General features: G+C 43.3%; 1 protein-coding gene across 3 annotated transcripts; it reads right to left on the minus strand.

Moving 5' to 3' along the window:
- Window positions 1-4,112: 4,112 nt before the first annotated feature.
- On the minus strand, window positions 4,113-18,162 carry nkx2.3 (NK2 homeobox 3). 3 transcript variants are annotated; one of them, XM_041210319.1, is made up of 5 exons: window positions 17,849-18,162; window positions 11,489-11,547; window positions 9,874-10,284; window positions 7,871-8,501; window positions 4,113-4,274 (listed from the first exon to the last, which is right to left on the minus strand). In XM_041210319.1, exons 3-5 carry the CDS (start codon window positions 10,196-10,198, stop codon window positions 4,271-4,273), a joined length of 960 nt encoding a protein of 319 aa, XP_041066253.1. In that variant the 5' UTR covers window positions 10,199-10,284; window positions 11,489-11,547; window positions 17,849-18,162; the 3' UTR covers window positions 4,113-4,270. The 3 variants fall into 3 exon arrangements, with proteins under 3 accessions (XP_041066253.1, XP_041066255.1, XP_041066254.1); XM_041210321.1 differs by lacking the exon at window positions 11,489-11,547 and having other exon boundaries at window positions 17,973-18,162; XM_041210320.1 differs by lacking the exon at window positions 11,489-11,547.
- Between the last annotated feature and the right edge of the window lie 121 nt (window positions 18,163-18,283).

Genomic DNA, 18,283 nt, shown 5'->3' on the forward strand with positions numbered 1-18,283 from the left:
TGCAAAGAAATTCTGAACAAAACTACAGACAGCGGGGTCGGGCGGTAAGGATGCCTTAGCACACACCCATACACGTGCTATGTGGGAGTATTTATATTTCAGCTTTCCTTAACTACTGGTATTTTAAAAGATATGGATAGACACTGAACCCGAATGTAGCTGAATTAGTTTTTAGGGAAGCACTTTATTTTACTTTGTGTCAGCTAGTTTTCAGTTGTAATCCAACATAAATCTATCTTTTCGCTCTTGATTATACAATATTGTTGTCCCTACATTTGGAACTGACGCCATGAACCTAGTTTGATTAAATGCGCCTCCCTTTAATATTTTCATCTTATTTCTGTCATCCGATTACCTTCTACAATGCACTTTCAAAGTGCTGTGCATTCCCAACATAAACCGTTAACATTATATATATGCATATATATATATAAAACAGCGCATTGTGCCTTGCCATCTCGATGCAGGGTCACTGTGTGATTATTGTAGATACTTAAATATTACATTAAGCCCTCTCCTTGCTGGCCTCTACACTTTCCTCTTTCCCTCTCTTTGTATTTAAGCATACCTAATCATAGAATCGCACAGTACAGAGGGAGGCCATTCAGCCCATCGTGTCTGTTTGATACAGCAAGCCAATTAGCTCCATTTCCCTGCTCTTTGCCCACAGCCCCTGAAATGATTGCATTCTGAGCGTTCCGCCAATTCCCTTTCGAAACTTAATGTTGAATCGAGATCCTCTACTCACTCAGAGACTGCACCCCAGATAACAGCGAGTCCTCATTTCCTCCTCCTCTCAATTGTTTAGCTCAATTATCCTAAACCTGTGGTCTGGTTACCGACCAAGCTGCTAGGGGGAATCAGCTCCTCGTTAGTGACTTCATAGAAACCCCTTTATAATTTAGCACCCCTCAAAATCAGACTACTTCCGCTCCTTAACCCTTTCATCAAAATGGTTTATGGGCCTGTCTCAGAATTGGCGAAAACCTTTTCTTTAATGAGAACAGTTTCGCTATGAACTGTTGCATTATTTAAAGTTGTTGTGCTTTTTTTCTCTCTTTCTCTCTTCATCGGCGCCCAAGGCAATGTCCAACGTCCCGTAAAACGGGCCTGCACCGATCCCTGGTTGATATCGGATACAGGGGCAAAGACTTGGGATTGCCCAATGGTTGCTGGAAAGACAATGAGTCGTGGTGATGCCTTGAAGCAGTCGGAGTGCGCTAGTTCACATTGCCTGAAGTTAAGTACCCCTTACAGTAGGTGCCGTCAGATGGGGGAGGTGGTGGCACAGTGCTATTGTTATTGGGCTAGTATTCCAGAGACCCAGGGTAATGGGGAATCTCCTGGGTTTGAATCCCACCGCAGTGGCTGGTGAAATATGATGGTGATGTGAGCTGCTATAGTACATTGAAGGAAATCTGCTGCCTTTACCTGGTCTGGCCTACATGTGACTCTTAAATGCCCTCTGAACAGCGCAAAGCAACCACATTCCATAAACGAATAAAAAGAAGGAATATTATATTTGGTAGATATTCCGCCATAGGAATACATTAACCCTCACACTTAATAATGTAGGAACATGGGGAATAGCAGCAGGAATATTCGCGTCTACACCGCTATTCATGGCTGATCTTTTACCTCAGAACTCCCCCCACCCCCCCCCCCCCCCCCCCACTCCCCTTATCCCTTGATATCTTTAATATCTAGAAATCTACCGACCTCTGTTTTGAACATAATGGCTGAGACGCTGGGTAATTTGCTATATCGGCCGTTCCTTCACTGTCGCTGGGTCAAAATCCTGGAACTCCCTCCCTAACAGCACTGTGGGTGTACCTACACCACATGGACTGCAGCGGTTCAAGAAGGCAGCTCACCACCCACCACCTTCTCAAGGGGCAATTAGGGATGGGCAGTAAATGCTGGCCCAGCCAGTGACACTCACATCCCGTGAATGAATAAAAATAAACATAGAATATAATAATTTTAATGAGTAGACTTCCATTTCCGATCCCTTCCCACCCCTGTTGTGAAAGGGGCGGCCTCGCTGGTGTTGACATCTTGCTGTCCCTGGCTATTCAATTTGCCCACATCTGTTGTTTTGCGGCGAGAAGCAGGTAAAACGGTTGTACTAGGAGGTTTTTAGTTCAACTTTAGCTGATACCAATCTGCAACTCTTCCATTACAAACACTCACCAGCTCTTGGCTAAAGTGGTCCGGGGGCATCGCCGCCCTGTCGCCTCTTCTATTTGCTTTGATTCATTGCAGGGTCTCCTATCCGTGCACTTATCCTGATCATACAGGTATGTTTCACCGGTAGAGATGCAGCCAGGAAAGCGGGTCCGTCCGCTGGACAGACACCATTTAAAACCCCTCCTTTTGTTTGCTGCTAATTATCTGTCCATTAGGCTGGCTGGCACACAATCACAGCAATAGACCTGTCTTATCTCTGAAGGATTATCGGTACAAGTGTTCCCTGTAAACAAGCCGTGTCTAAACACATTAACAGGCCCATGACAGTAATATATGGCGGCCTTTTAAAATGGGCCGCAAGACCAGATTTAACTCCCACCGTCCTGGTATCATGTTCATTTTCAACGTGTTTGGGAGTTGCTGAATAACCTCCTGTCTGTCTGAGGGGGTAAAAATGCTCTAGTCGTGGTCTGCAACGCCGAGACATTAATACAGATTTAAGGTAAATCTTAAAGGATAAATCGTCAGAGCTTGTACCCCCTCCCCACCCCGGATTCCAGTGGGGGTGGTGTGGTGTGGGTTCGGTTAACATTTCGTTAGGAACAATGAACCTCAGCCCCATTGCGTTCACTCCACGGCTTTGAACAGCCACTGGAGAATGTGATGTTGACCCTAACTTCGGGCTACTCCCGACTACAGAAAATAAAACGAGGCAAAAATTCGTGTCATGTTTATGTATAATAAAACCAACAGCCGAACAAGCTTTCGGGGGGGGGGGGGGGAAGGATGCGGCAGCCAAAAGATTTTCATTCCTGATTACAGAACAGGGGACCAGTGAATAAACCCATTTTGCTTCAAAGATCCGCCGCAAGAGGAAACTAGGGGCAAGAAGTTTGCTGGGGGGCTGGAGGGGGGCTGGGGAGGGGTGGTGGGGGAATAACTTTTATTTTGCAACCTCTGGAACACGTTACAACTCATAAAACTCTGGACCACAGATTAAAATATGCAGAAAGGCATTGGCGGTTTCTGATCTTTGTTTCTCAACAGTAACTGTAACAGTTTATTTTATAACCTAGGTTACAGCGAAATCGAGTTGGGCTGTTTGAGCATTAACTGCTGGAGTTTTCTGGAACCGTTCCCTGAGCAAACATCCGAAACATAGCCCGTTGTATTGATCAGAGATGTTGAAAGCTAATCGTAAACTCTCGCACATGACCAGAGGTGGACACAACTGATTATTACCGATTGTGGGATTAAAAAATACTTCCGGCCTGACTTCAACTGACTCCCCTATTCCCCCCAACTGAGAAACGCAATGTGTTAGAGACCAATGTGTTTAAACTCAAACCTTGCTCCAAAATTAATACTAGTTACTGCGTCTAAGCGGAGTCACTGTGCAGGCGTGGCGAGAGTGTGTATGTGTGTGTGTTTGTCTCAGCGAGTGTGTTGAGACACTTATTTCGGTCTGTATTTGCCTATGAATCCATTGTATTCCTGGGTGTATGAATGATGTTATCTGTGGATTTCTGTTTGCCTGCGATTGAACATACATTTGATTTATGCGCGTATACGAGTGCCTGTGCTTATAATCATCATGTATACACGATTGTGTGCACCTTAAGATACCCATCCTCATACGAGTGCGTGTCAGAAATAGAGATAATTGCTGTACTTAGGTTATCTGTGTATTTCGGTGTGCGCAGCACTGGTGGAATGTGAGTGTGAGATGGATGTGTGTGTGTGTGTGTGTGTTTGCATTTCACTGACTCTGGGTCTCTCCGAAAAAGAGAGGCTAAGGGTAATTTACATTTTATACATTCTGTCTAATTCATATACTCCCACAGGAAAGTACCGCCCCCTCCCGCCCCCACCCCCCCCCCCGCCCACACACACACACACACACACACACACACTTTATCCATTTTAAACCTACCAGTTTTATTCTGAAGATATTTTTAAAATGCAATACATAGAACCGACGATTATGTTTTCACCCAGAGGGTGGCTGGAGTCTGGAACAATTGCTGAATTGGGTGGTGGAGGCAGGTTCGATCGAGGTTTTCAAATGGGAGTTCGATTACTACCTGAAAAGAGAGAGAATGTGCAAGGTTACGGAAATAAGGCAGGGGAGTGGGACCAGATGGAATGCTCCTTCAGAGAGCCAGTGCGGACTCGCTGGGCCGAATGGCCTTCTTCTACACTGCAAGGATACTGTGATACCGAGGCGAGCGCCCCCACCACCCCCCCCCCCCCCCGCCCCCCGATATAATGTTGCAAGTGCAAACTTAGATGTCAAAGGGAATGTTTTACCTTGATGAGAGAGGTGAGTTATCAGCAGCTCCGCTGTGCGGGGGTGGGGTGGGGGGAGCTGCGGGTAATTGTGACCTGAGAGCTCTGTTTGTGAGGTTTGGCAGGCAGTTCACGAGAGGGACATAACATTCCCTGTTTTCTCACTCTCGCCCTTCAATTTTACTTGATTTAATTGCACTCGATGGAGTCTAAGACATCTGGAACTCTCTTCCCTCACTCGAAGAGTTTGTATTCAATAAAGCAGGGCCCCGTTAGCCCAATTGTTTCAATAAAAAGAGTCATAAAAACGCTAATGATGTCTCTGCGCTGTATTTATACATCAGTGTCAATTTACCATGCCTAATACAAACTAAGCACATATTATTTCGCCTCCGATCCTGTCGTTTATTTGACTCTCTCTAATGTAACGCCGGAACAAATGGAAAATAGACTTGCAACCGTCTGAAATGTCCCAGCACAAGTTGCCAGACTTAGTGACAATAATAAGCCTGCTTCGGTCAGCCTGCCTCCTGCTGAATCCTATGTTCGCTCGGCCTTCAGACGACGAGCTGCTGCAAGACTCCCCCCCACCACCCCCCCCCCACCTCCCTTATCAAGCGCCTTTCACCGCGGACAAATAAAAAAGGTTAAGATGGGGAGGAGGGATTGGGACGGGAAAAAAAGCAAACAGATTTCGGGCATCGTTCTATTAATCAGCCCATTTAATGGGGGGGGGGGGTGCATATTTACAAATGTCAATCTCGGGTCTTTAGGGTTTTGTTTCTACGCGAAACCTCCGTCCTTCCGACACCCACCTTTTGTTCCCCAAACTAATAAAAGCCATTGTCGATGCCTCGGAGCCGAACTCGGAAATTCTTTCATTGTACTTAAGGCTTCTAATCACACCACTCAAAAGGTTTTTTTTTCTATATAATAACTTTCTCTTTCACGGCGCTTGGCACATGAACAATTCATGTCAAGTGTGGCAGGAGATGGTCTTTCCACCTCTCTGTGCGAGGTAGTCTAGCAAAAGGACACGATCACACAAAAGCAGCTTTTTGGGCGGTTTAACACAAGCGTTTGAATAAACATTTCATTGCTGTAGTTTTTTTTTAAATATATTGAACTAAGTTTCATGGGGGATTTCTTACGTTTTGGGGAGGAAAAAAAAGGACTTCTTTAGTAGGAGTGTTTTTCACTCAAACATACTTGAATTTAAAAGAAAAATGACGCTTTCGTTGCTATCAGCTGTTACTTTTATGAGTATCCTCAGAAATTGAAGGCAGCGCTTTTCGGCCCAGTTAAACTTAATTTTACTTCCAACCTGACATCTCATTTCCACGAGTCGTTCGTCCAGACGACCAAAACTGGAAAAATGCGAGCAGCCTGGCCTCTAATAACCTGCAAATCCATGCATTGTGATGCAGAATTACTTGCCGGGCCTTTTCTATTGGCACTTTTTAAAAAATAATATGCCGACACAAATGTTTAAGATAGAGATATGCTCTGACTAGTGGTCCAGACGGATGCTAAACTAGTCCCAGCTGGACGTACAAGGAAGCATTTTTTTTTAAAAAAGGCATGTTACAACTAAGATTTTTTTTTTAAAAAAAGTACACACAGAGAGACAGTATTTTTGCTAATGTTCACAATTCTACCGAAAAGTTATATTCACGCTAATAGAGGTGCCCATCGAAAATAATGAATCCAAAAGCAAGTACCACAAGGGACTCAGTAATGAACATATTGCACCTCAAATATTTATTTTTTCTTAGCTCCCACTTAGTGTATTCCAGCAATTTTGAATAGCAGAGTATTATACAAGCTAGCGGGGGTGTGGAAATCCTTCACAAACAATAGGCTTTGCTATATACATAACTTTATACATTGTCGGTCACATTTAAACACACTTCTCGGGTATAATTTCGAGTGGTGTTTCAGAATTAGGATTTTTTGGCCAAAATTCTCCATGTATATATTTTTCTCTCTCTCTCTCTACCCCACCTTAAAGGAGTTCCTGTTCGCAGCTATTGATATATATATTTTTTCGCGTTGTTTTGCTTTAATAGTGTTTTCGAATATTTAAATCCTGCACGGCCGCTTCCCTTTAACCAGCGCGGGCACCGAAAACGCTACAATGACTTCAGAAAGACTTTTTCGAATTAGGCAAATCCCTGATTTTCAATTGTGACACCAAGGACGGAGTTGCTCAGCGGGAGGGTCGGGTAAAACTAATACAGCCTCCATATTTGACCAGGGGTAAGTGCACTGGGTCACCTCATTCATAACCCACCGCTGCCGTTTGAGAATTTGAATTCAGGTTACAAAAATCTAGAAATAAATTAAAACAAAGGCTGGTGTGAATAAAAGTGACCCGTTAAAAAAAAAATCCCAAATTGTTTACTCGTTTTTTTTTTAACCTGCCTGTCTGGCCTGTACGTGACTCCATTCCCACACCAGAGTGGTTGATTCTTAACTGCCACCCACCGCCCCCACCCCTCCCCCCTCCCCCCACCCCGAAGTGGTCTAGGTCAGGCAAACTACTTCAGTTCAAGAAGGTGACCCACTACCCTTCTCAGGACAACGCGGTACGGGCAATAATTGCTGGACTTATCAACATAACCCACATCTCCGATTTTGAATTAACAGAACATTCCTAGGAAGCAATAAAAAAAATGCTGAAAATATGAAATATTTAAAAAAAAACCCAGAAAACGCTGGAAATACTCAGCCGTCCCTCTCTCTCTCTCTCTCTCTCTCTCCAGATGCTGCCTGACCTGCTGAGTATTTCCAGATGGGTTTTTTTTAAAATTTATATTAATTTTTCGCTTTTTATTTGATGCTAATTATTCGCAGGGTCCTTCCTCCAGCCAGTAATGCCGTCTTTGTCTCCGTTCTTGGAGATGTGAGGAACACTAAAGCCTGTAAAACACTGTTTAAAAAAATAATAAATCCCACACACACAACTGTCGTCGAAGTGTGTTGGTAATCTCGCATTTCCCCTATCTCCGCTGTTCAGTTCTCTTCATGTAACCCTTTTGAGTTCACTGGTGGATGACACAATTCTGGAAGGCAGGATATGGAAGACGATTTGTCCTCGTTTCCTCGTCCAACTCTTAACATACAAACGAGCCATATAGGATTGGAAATTACATGGGTTAGAAAAGAATATACAATATAAAGGGAGAGAACGAGGATAATATTTGGAAGATAGCATCCCACCGATCTGCAATCAATAGGGATTTTCCAAGCGGGGTTCTTGAAACGTAATCGTAACTTTTTTTAAAAATCTCCTTTTCCTTTTTCAAATGAACTACATTTTTTTTTAAAAAAAAGAAAGTTCAGAGCGATTGAACACATCCAAAAGCTCCCGCCTCTCAAGTCAGCTTACCAAGCCCTGATGCCCTGTAGGGTCCCTTGGCATGCAGGCATCCCGGCTCCTTGGTGAGACTGCGACTGCATTGAGCTGTTCACATTACTGAGGTCCACGTTCATGAAGGCATTGGGCGCGGACGAAGGCTGCAGGGACGGGATGCTGGTGTAGGTGCAGCTATAGTTTGTGTTATAGGCCGGGCCCCCGCCGTAACTGCCGTACGAGGCGGGGTAGCCGTTGTAAGCGTAAGCATTGGCCCCGACGCTGTAAGGGCTGCTGTAACTCTGGGATCCTGCTATGCACGGCTTGCCGTCTCGGACCAGCACGGGGACCGCCACCCGCCTAGGCGGAGGCGGGTGATGGTGGCCTGCGATCTCCAGGGATTTGTCCTGCCGCTGCCTCTTGCACTTGTAGCGCCGGTTCTGAAACCAGATCTTGACTTGGGTGGAGGTCAGTTTGAGGGTGTTGGCTAGGTGCTCCCTCTCGGGGGCAGACAGGTACCTCTGCTGCTTAAACCTTCTCTCCAGTTCAAACACCTGAGCCTGTGAGAAAAGTACGCGAGGTTTCCTCCTCTGCCTTTGCTTCGGTCGTTCTCCATCTTCTCCCTTGTTTTCCTCGCTTTCTGGAGATTTTTTCAACGTGCAGGTCTCTGCAGAAACATGACCGAGCCATTAATCGCACGCTTGACTTACACCCTGCAATAGGGAGCGTAAATTCCTGCCATAACTGATAATCCTGCGCTTTAAAGAAAAAAAAACCTAATGAAATGAATCATAGTATTTCGGCTCCCAGGAGTATACTTGTGAGCTATTAATGAATCCGAGGTCATTGGCGAGAGGGACTTTTAATCAACATTAAACCAGGGAGCTTTGAAGGGGCGATTGTAACTATATTCGGGATTCAGAAAATTCATCCTAATTCCACCAAAGTGGTATCTCAGGCAGTTCAATTGTTTCACAGTCTTAAATTCAAATTAAAGGCTGAACTATCACATCGCCCTTTCTAAGCTGTATTTTGATTCCTTAATAAGATCAGGGGCGCTCACTTAATTTGTTTAAAATGAAATAAAACCACTATCTGCATTAACTCTCTGACTGGTGCAAATTTTGAAAAATAATGTATCTGTTGCCCGGATCTGTCTTTTAAAATGTGGTTGTAGACGTAAAAAAAATCGCATTAAAATTCCACATTCTTCCAAGTCTCTGAAGAGTCTCACCAGAGCTTTTAACACGGCCTGTTTGAGGTGTACGACCATACAAACACACACCATTGTACAATAAGCGTTTCTTTAACTGTCCGAAATAGTAACTTTTTTCTGCAATTGTTGTCAGTGTTCAACTTATACATAGGCCTAAAATGGGATACATGCTTCTAGAGCTTGTCTGAATAGTTTACATGCTAGCACGAACACGCTGTCGAGTGCAAAACAACCTATACATGGACATTACAGTAAAGGAAGCGAGAACGTTTTACAGTCCTAATAACTGGTTCAAGGATCCGGGTTGCAACTGCTGGAAATATCTAGGGGCTGTGTTTATATTGTGTGGCTAAATTACTGTCTCTGAATTGAAATGTGGGCCTCCTGTGTTTTCTGTATAAGAACCGATCATTAGGAAGTATTTTTTTAAAAAATACACCCTTTCGGATTAATGAAATCTTACGCAAGTCTTAAGAATGCATTTTATCTCCAAATATCCCCGAAAATAATTTTTTTTAAGTGGTTTGGAACGCTGTGTGATTTTCCTTTCATTTTCAAACAATTACTGGGGATTGGGGATTGGGGAGGAGGTGGGAGGTGGGTGAATGGTAACTGGCTGATCATATCCACCGGCGAAATCAAAATTAAAAGACTTTAGATTCGAGTTGAAAAGCAAAACAACGCCGCCTTTGCAAAAAAAAAACCCGTTTAAAAAACAATTGCATTTCAGTTCTGCAGGTTTGAAGTTTAACGCATTCGGGTTAACAGCATTTGGTGCTGCAGCTAATTTCTTGCACAAAATCTACGCGAATCAGCCACTTACTCTTGCCCTCATCCCGTAGGATCTCCTCCTCTAATTTGGTTTCGCACGGGCTCCTCAACGCTGCGTGGACGTAGAGCTCGGGGGAAAGGCTCACGTCCCCCCGGCTGTCTTGCACCGACAGAGAGTTCAGAAAGGGTATTTTCTCCTCCCCATCCGAGAAGCTGGACGCTTCCCCCGCAGCGTGCATGCAGGAAGGCGGCGGCTGAAACTGGGACGGTAAATTCTGCTGCAAATGATGGGCCACTTGCTGGTGCGTTTGCTGTTCCAGGTTCAGAATGTCTTTGACCGAGAATGGCGTCGATGTGACCGGACTTGGCAGCATCATCGGGCAAGATGCGAGGAAATCAATTATAAATCCGCCAGTTTAATCTCCCTCTCGCGAAATAAAATCCAGCACGCTTTTTTTTCCACCTAAATTGCAACCGAAAACAAAAGATCTCAAACTCCCCTTAATTGCACAATTTTTTTTTCCCTCCCTTGTAAAACTGACATGTAAGGACAGTGGATTAGGTGGGATTTTTTTTGCCGCAGCCAATGGGTTGCAAACTGGGCAGAATTTGCAGAGTCCAGTTTTGTTGCTGTTCGGCCACCCCAAGAAGCGGGTGACGTCACAATAGGGGAGAGGGCGGAGCCTGCAGACGTCATTGGCTCACCAGCACCGAAGATGCAAATGAGGGCAGGGAGGGGGGCGGGGAGGAGGAAAGCGCGCCGAGTTGTTACCCGGCCGCCGATTGGCTAACCGCTCCCCCCCCCCCACTCCCCAACCCCCACCACCACAACTACCCTACCCCTCCCCCACCCCCCCCCCGCCCCACCGCGTGTCACGTGATTCTCCGGGCGATCCCTGGGCAGAAGAAGCGCGCGCGCTCCCGCCAGCAGGCGGAAATTGGGCATGGTTTATTCCGGGTGAACTAATGCAGAAAGCAATTCGAAATTAATTTTTTTTAGTCTTTGCTTTGATATTACCGATGTTGCACAGTTTGGGCTGCATTTATATAAAAAAACGATATAATTAAACCAAACAGTACATTTTAGTAAATCCAAAGTTTCCTTAAAATTGTGCTAATAAACTAGGTGATAAATCCTTTAAACTATCCTAATTTCTGCTATTAGCTAAGTAGTGTAAATTGCATACAAAACATAATCTCTAAAAGGCAGTATTTGAATAAAATATCAAAAATAACTATTGAGCGTGAATAGTGAACATTCCTGTGATTAATGCTTATAGAGGGGGAAAAAAGTCGGAGATGTAAAGCACCAAACCATGTGGCTTTCTAACATTTATTCTGTCAAGGTGTAATTTAACAGTGGAGGAACGTCCTTTTATTCTACCTTCAATGTTAGTTCATACGAACCCGGAGATTAATGTAATCCTGAGTGGACATATTATTCTATCCCCCCCCCCCCCCATTTAATTGATTATTGTTACTTCAATCGCAATGCAAGTTCAGAATCAGTGGTATAATAACATATCTTGCAGACATCACAATGAAGCATAATAATAAACCCTTGTAGCTGCTGCTAACAAAGCAGAATATGTGAAATACTCCGAAACTACACACATCAACACTGGGCCATATCAGAGATCATTGGGAATGAACAGAGGCGGCGTTACCTTTTTTTCATTGTCGGTCACTGAATATCTTTTTGTGCATTTTAAATCCTTCTTCAAATCTAGAAATAAGCAGCAATAAGGAATGTGTCACTTATGCAAACTTATTTCCGCCCCTGTGGGTTGGCCTTTGATCATTAGGCCTCATGCGAGTTAAACAGTTCATAACTTCAGGGCAGGACAGTGATACAAGGGACGTTTATATAAGATTTTAGCTCAGTTAAGTCGTCCAACACTTTGGAGAATTTAGCACAAACGCCTCAAACAGTGGAACTGTGACATGCACACATGTAATCAGAAAAGAACGTGCCTCGAGACCTTCGGAAAAATAGTCCCCTCCGACTTTACTTTTCCGTTTATCGGTGTTTCCTCCCGATAACCTTACCACAGAGAAGGAAGCCGCTCGACTGTTTAATTTACGGAAATGGCCGATGCACCAACGGGTTGGTGGAGTGCAATTGTACAGGACACCAACACCGCCCCCCCCCAAAAAAAATCTAGATTTAAAACATGCTGCGCCGAGGTGGATTTCGTGAGACATGTTCAGGTGTCTCAAAATAATTGTGGAATTAACTCCGAGAAATAATTGTATTCTGTGCAGGTTGAAAGATACAGCTTTGCTATTGGATTGCATTCAAGCCTATTGGGGTCACGGGTGGGGCTGGTAAAAATGGTGGCGGTGTGGGGGCTCGCGGCCATATTACGTAATTACGGCAATCCTCAGTTTTTGCGGCTTATACGCTTTTTTTCTTCAATACTTTACTTGGGGATTTTAACAAAGGTTCTCTCGTATCAAAAGCTTCGTTGAGGTCAGTAGAGATTTACAAAACTGATCCGTGGAAGTGTAAATGCTTGAATACAGCTAGAATCAACGGTGTGCTATCATAGTTCAATAAAAGTTCCGTTTTCAAATAAGACTAAGGCGGTGTCGTGTAAAACACCCACTATATAAACCATTCGGTCCACAACATTCATAACCACAGCCACCATCCTAGTTCACAGACTTGTTTTCATTCCGCCTGTCTTTTCAACTACAGAAAGTGTTATCTAACCCAACAAACTGCTCAATTCGCCTCGTTCCTTTGAACCATGGCGGTGTCGTAAAGATATGAAATATTAATTGCAGATAGCATTGCTACTACCTGGTTTACCATTGATGCTTTTTCTCCTCTCCACTTGTATTTAATGTCCATTTATAAATAGGTAAGGAACGACATGCATATCTAAACTAAAATAGCATTGAAACAGAGCCCGGATATTTTGTGACAAAACACGCTGGCCTGTGCAGCACTGCAATAACCGCCTATTTTTACTTTTGTTGAAGTGTTGATGTTTCTTATCCTCCCCGCCTCAGTGAAATTCCAAAACAAATCTCCGAAACACATCTGTATTTTCTCCGGCTTTCGCTTTGCAGTCGAAACTCACCCCTCTCCTCTGAGTCTAGAGTGAGCCGAAATTAGATGCAGATTGCTGCAGTTATCGGCGGTCTGGCGATTGGAAGAGCTGTTTCGCGGCGCGTGGCTTTGGGTTTTTATGAAACAGAAGTTAAGTGCGAATTTATTGAGCGAAGGTCTTTATCCCATCGCTGCAGTTAGTTTGCATGGAACCTGATCGAAGCGTTTTCTTTTAATTCTCAAACCGACGCGCTCTCCGCTCACGTCCAAAGTAGACGATTTGGTTAAACGCTGTTTAAGTTAAGGATCAGTTCAGTTATTTTGTCAATGAGTTTCTCTCAAGAGCAGCTAACGCAACATAACTAATTACTTCAAACCCACGAACTGCATCTAGAAGGAAGATGTGTCAGTGAATGCATTGATTTGTTAACGTTTATAGCGATTCCTTTAAGCGCTGGGAATCAAAGATCAATTTGATTCTGCGGCTCATGATAATAAAGAGAAAAAGTGGAATTATGGAAATGGACAATTTAAGGAGCACGTAATTTGGAGACTAGATTAATAATACGATTTGATTAATATTAGAATCGTTAATTTCTATTTTCCCCAATAATTAAAAATAGTTCCGTTCTTTTAAGCTCGGCGTTGTCAGTGCTTCATTCGTTTTTGTTGTTTTGGCCTGTGATTTCCTTATTTGTGATTTCCTTACATAATTTCCTTATATAATAGTGATGTTAACTATGGGCCTGTCCTGCGCCAAACCGCAAACTGTACAGGTATCGGGAGTGACGAATTGACTACTTTGCTCTCATACTCTGCCTCTCTCTACCCACCCCCCCACCCCCACTCCTCCCATTTCTTTTACAGAGCTGGGAGTTATAACCTCAAATTTCGGACCGGCTCCCAGCGAAGCCAGAGTCGCCTCACCCCGCGATGCATTTTAATTGAATTCGCGTTTAATTGAATGTACATAATATAATGTTCGTTTTTTGAGGCAGTAACACTTCCTAAAGCGTTGCTGTGTTCGAAGAATACTGAACGAAGCTCCCTTTAACTGAGACGCTTGCAATGGGAGGGGAGGAGGGGGGGTGGGGGGGGGATATTTGATGGGTTTTCATGGCTGCATTTTTGGTCATATCATTTAAAGAAGTGATGAAAAACTATTTCACCCGCCGTGCAATTGTGCATCGTCCACTATTAAAACGTGACAAAGTACATGGTAGGACATCTGAGCAGGATTCATGTTATTACAACGGCCTTTCTATCGTTCGCTTTATAAATGAATGAGTGGAAAGCAATGATTTGATTGCGCTTTAACTTAGTTAAATGCTCCTATCTTACTATGAAATACAATTTAATCATGACTGTTTGAAGAGAGCAATCCGGCTGGATGCACATCTATCTTGTTAATTCCAGCAGCTGAATTGGAAGTGGTGCAAAAAAAAATTACATTGCCCCCCTCCCCCCCCACCCTTATCTCTTTCTCAGATCTCACTTTAAATGAACCTGTAATGCAATCAATTTGATTGTTGCCGCTTTCGTTTCAGTCTTCAAGTTATAAACATATTTAAAAGTTACTTTGGTAACCTAGTGCATGACTCATTTCCCGACGCCCGTCGAACATCCGCCGACTCCGCGTGTTGGGATTACCCGGGAATTCTGGTTCTGTACTGGCCCGTTCGAAACCGTACCCGAATTTTTAGTTCTACGGCACCACACACAGAAAAAAAACCCTTTGGACAGGGATTTAAACAAGAGACAAGAATAGAGAGTGCCACCACTTGGAGCGTAAAAAGTCAGCGACCATTCAGCCCATCGCTGTTTCAAAGATCCGTGTTTATAAATGGACGTTTCCTATTGCAACATCAAACTGTATTTTAACAACCCCAGAATTGTCTGCCTCCCCTGGAAAATTATACCGATTTATAAAGCATCCTAAATACAAATGGCGGGATACTTCCAACATTTATTTGGAATTAATAGGGGCTTTTTTTTTTGCTGCCACATTGTTCTTAGATGACTGTAACTAAGTTCCACCTACGTAAAGTTGGTTTAAAATATTCGATATCCTGCTATTCATTAATTCGTACTGATGCAAAAAAAATTATCCGATATAAGTAATAGTCCTTCACGAGTAGAGATTTTCACAGCCAACAACTTATATTGCTCTGCCACTATCTGTTCCTCAAGCCTCCTTTTAAATTAACATTTAGTAAGGTCATGGGTTCGATAGCTGACAGTATCATTGTCAAATTATAACCCGTAGAAGCTATTAAATAAATGCTACTTTAGCAATCTAACAACTGAGTACAATTGTGGAGTCGGTTCCAAGATTAAGTTTACTGCCGGTGACTTTGATAAATATTAAATAGAGTTTTTTTTAAAAAAGATAAATGGTTGCACAGGTTTATGTTTCTTCAATCATTATCACAGCAAATGAGAGGTGTATCGCTTTTATACAATCTCTATCGTTTGTACTTGTCTTTTAAAGTCGATAACCTCTGGTTTATTAATACCTTATCAAGTGAAAGGCACCCATCTATTTCAATTAAAATTCCGAGAGCAAACAGAGCCGGCAGTGTCGGCCGATAGAATCTGACACTATCGGGGCTGACTTTCCGTTCGGCAGCAACTGTCGAAATGGTCGCAGATTGCGGAGACCCTCCACAGGCGCTGGGAAGGGAAGGGGTTTGAAGCGAGAGCAGTTTAAGCGACCTATAAACGCTCCCCTTTCAAAAACAGAAAATAAGATTGCGTGGCTGCAGATAACACAATCGACAATTGCGGCCAGGCAGCCTGCTAAATTTATACCTGCTTTGAAAGAAAGCTAGTGGCGAAACAGGCGTCAGAGGACAGGAAACTTCGTGTGTTTACTGTAGCCATTGTAATGGGCTTTTAGAGGCCTACTTTAATTCTAATAGAGCACTGCACTTTTCCCAAACAGTTGAGCTTCTAGCAGGCTGTAATAACAACTCGCCCACTGTTTCTGGCACATTTAAATGCTACTGTGAAACGCATTTCTCAACCTAAAGAGTCAGAGGATAGATAGGCAGATGAGCTGATGGTCTCAGTGTGAAACTTTCCCATTTCAACCTGGGAATTGTGTAGAAATATATTTGTACAGTGTCTATAAATTGCATTTTAAGTCTGCCATGTTTGTTAGAACCAAATGATTAGCCCAGACCTTTCAGGAGTGTAATTAGGAAAAACTTCTACATGCAAAGGGTGATAGAGATTTGGAACTCTCTTCGGCAATCCATTGTTAATTTTAAAACTGTGATTGATAAATGTTGTTAAGCAAAGGTACTAAGGGTCCTGAGGCAAAGGCGGGTTTATGGAGTTAGGTCACAGATCAGCCATGGTGTCACTGAATAGAGGGATAGACTCGAGGGACTAAAAGGCCTCCTCCTGTTGCTGTGTCCCTAATACTAGGCTCCCAGTATGATGCCAAGTACGAAAGGATGCAGTGAATATAATCATTTATAAAGTAAATCAGGGTTCTGTGTCTACTAAAATATGCAGGACGAGTAGATAATCATCACTGTAATTTGCAAGAATCATGGTAAAAGCACCGGCTCCAATGTGACATAAATCTTGAATGTGATCAAAGGGGAAAATGTGCTTATTTCACCGCAGGACATTAAATACCAGGCAGACTGTTAAAGGGTCTTTTCGAAAGCCCATAGAAGACCATTCTTTAAATAAACTTGCCATTCCCCTTCCCCTTAAACTCATCAGTCCAAACAACATGACTGAAGATGTTTAAAATACTGATTGTTTATTCTACGGATACTTGAGCATCCGGGGCCTTTAATAGATTTTCCTTCTCTACCCCACCCCCGCTCCCCGCACCCCTTCTCTCCCAGCGGTAGAAACAAGCATCCGCCTTGCCTCGCAACAAGCAGCGAGGTAATAAATCACAGGGCGGGTTTCGCAGGGAAAATGACTGCGTTTTTTCTTTGTCACGCGAATATGGCTGGCTGTCAAAGTTCAAACCGTGAGCAAATACCTCTCATTCCCATTTCACAAACTTCCAGATTCTGCCGGTGCACATTTTGTTTCCGAATTCATGTAAATCTGGATCTGTAGCAACTCAAGGCACTTAACTTCGGTTTGTCCCTAGCCCCCTACCCCCCCACCTCCCCGGCCATATGCAAAAACCCTGTTTTCTGATTTCCCCTTAATTTATTAAATATTCATTCCCGTGAATTCATAAATAGCGCGCTCACCAACAGATCCTCGCTATGGCATTATGACTATGGACTGGCCTCCACGCACCCATCTTAATGCCCTCACACAAAGAAAGAACCTCGTTTACGAACGATATAGGTATATAAATCTATTTTTATATGTCTATGTGTGTGCCTGTTATGTGCTGTCCGCAGGTATGCATGTGCCCCAGGCTCCCACTTGCGGCCTTTGCAGTACTAAAACCAATAATAATTGCACCTTGTGATAATCTTACACAAGTAAACATCACCTTCGAATCTGAAACATTTTCGGAGAGAAATGACGAGAAGAAATACAATTGTAAGCCCTTTACAATTTCAAATTGTTTCTCTACAGTTTACTCATGTAGTGATTAACCTGCATCCGGAATTTAGTAAGCAATAAAATACATAATTAGAAGGCCTCTCGAAATAACCTGTCTGAATATCAGCTTAGTGGCCCAAACATGATTGAAGTGCGCATTTAATCTACCTGCCCTATGGCCCATCCAGTAACAGAGCTAGTCACACAATAACATTTTAACTTTGACAAGCATGCCCAGATGATTTCAGTTCTGTTTGAACCGTATTCTAGGCATGCGCACCTTTTAAATAAAATCTTCAATCCTTTTGCTAGTGGCTGTCATTTCCTAACATTGCATGGCATCGTATTTGAGCTCAATGTGTTGTACACTGTCAAGTAACTAAACAATAGGCACCCTATTTTAAAAATGCAAATAAAACACAATTGCACATGATACCGTTAATTCTGCTTGATTTCTGTTCCACCGCTGGGAGTTGTGGCACATCATCTCTTGACTGAACAACGCAGATTCCTCATATTGTTAGGGATCCCTACGGCATTTGCATGTATGCATGCTTTACCTGGCTCAAAGAGGTGAAGAGGAAAACAAAGAGAAACGCTACACCTGTCACATAACACGGCGCCACTGCCAAATGCTTGGATGCTACTGAGACTCCGGCAGAAGACAGTTTGATAATCCCCATCCGCTCGCCATCAACAATATCTTGTTTAGATTAAAGCCTCCACTCTCTTCACAGCACTCCTACTCCAGACTGTTAGTGCAGACACCCAGCTTTTGTCTTTAAATGGAGAAATCGAGACACAAGCTATTTTTTCCATGATGCAATACCTCGTCGGCGGACCACAACCTAATACATCCTAAAATAAACAA

Source organism: Carcharodon carcharias, chromosome 17, assembly GCF_017639515.1.
Source record: "Carcharodon carcharias isolate sCarCar2 chromosome 17, sCarCar2.pri, whole genome shotgun sequence".
Classification (NCBI taxonomy): Eukaryota; Metazoa; Chordata; class Chondrichthyes; order Lamniformes; family Lamnidae; genus Carcharodon; species Carcharodon carcharias.

Bases quoted from the DNA above. Each gene is read 5' to 3' on its own strand.
- nkx2.3 (XM_041210321.1), bottom strand. From the start codon at position 10,198: ATGATGCTGCCAAGTCCGGTCACATCGACGCCATTCTCGGTCAAAGAC. The intron at 8,502-9,873 runs GTAAGTGGCTGA...ATGTTTCTGCAG, and splicing joins CCTACGGGATGAGGGCAAGA to AGACCTGCACGTTGAAAAAA.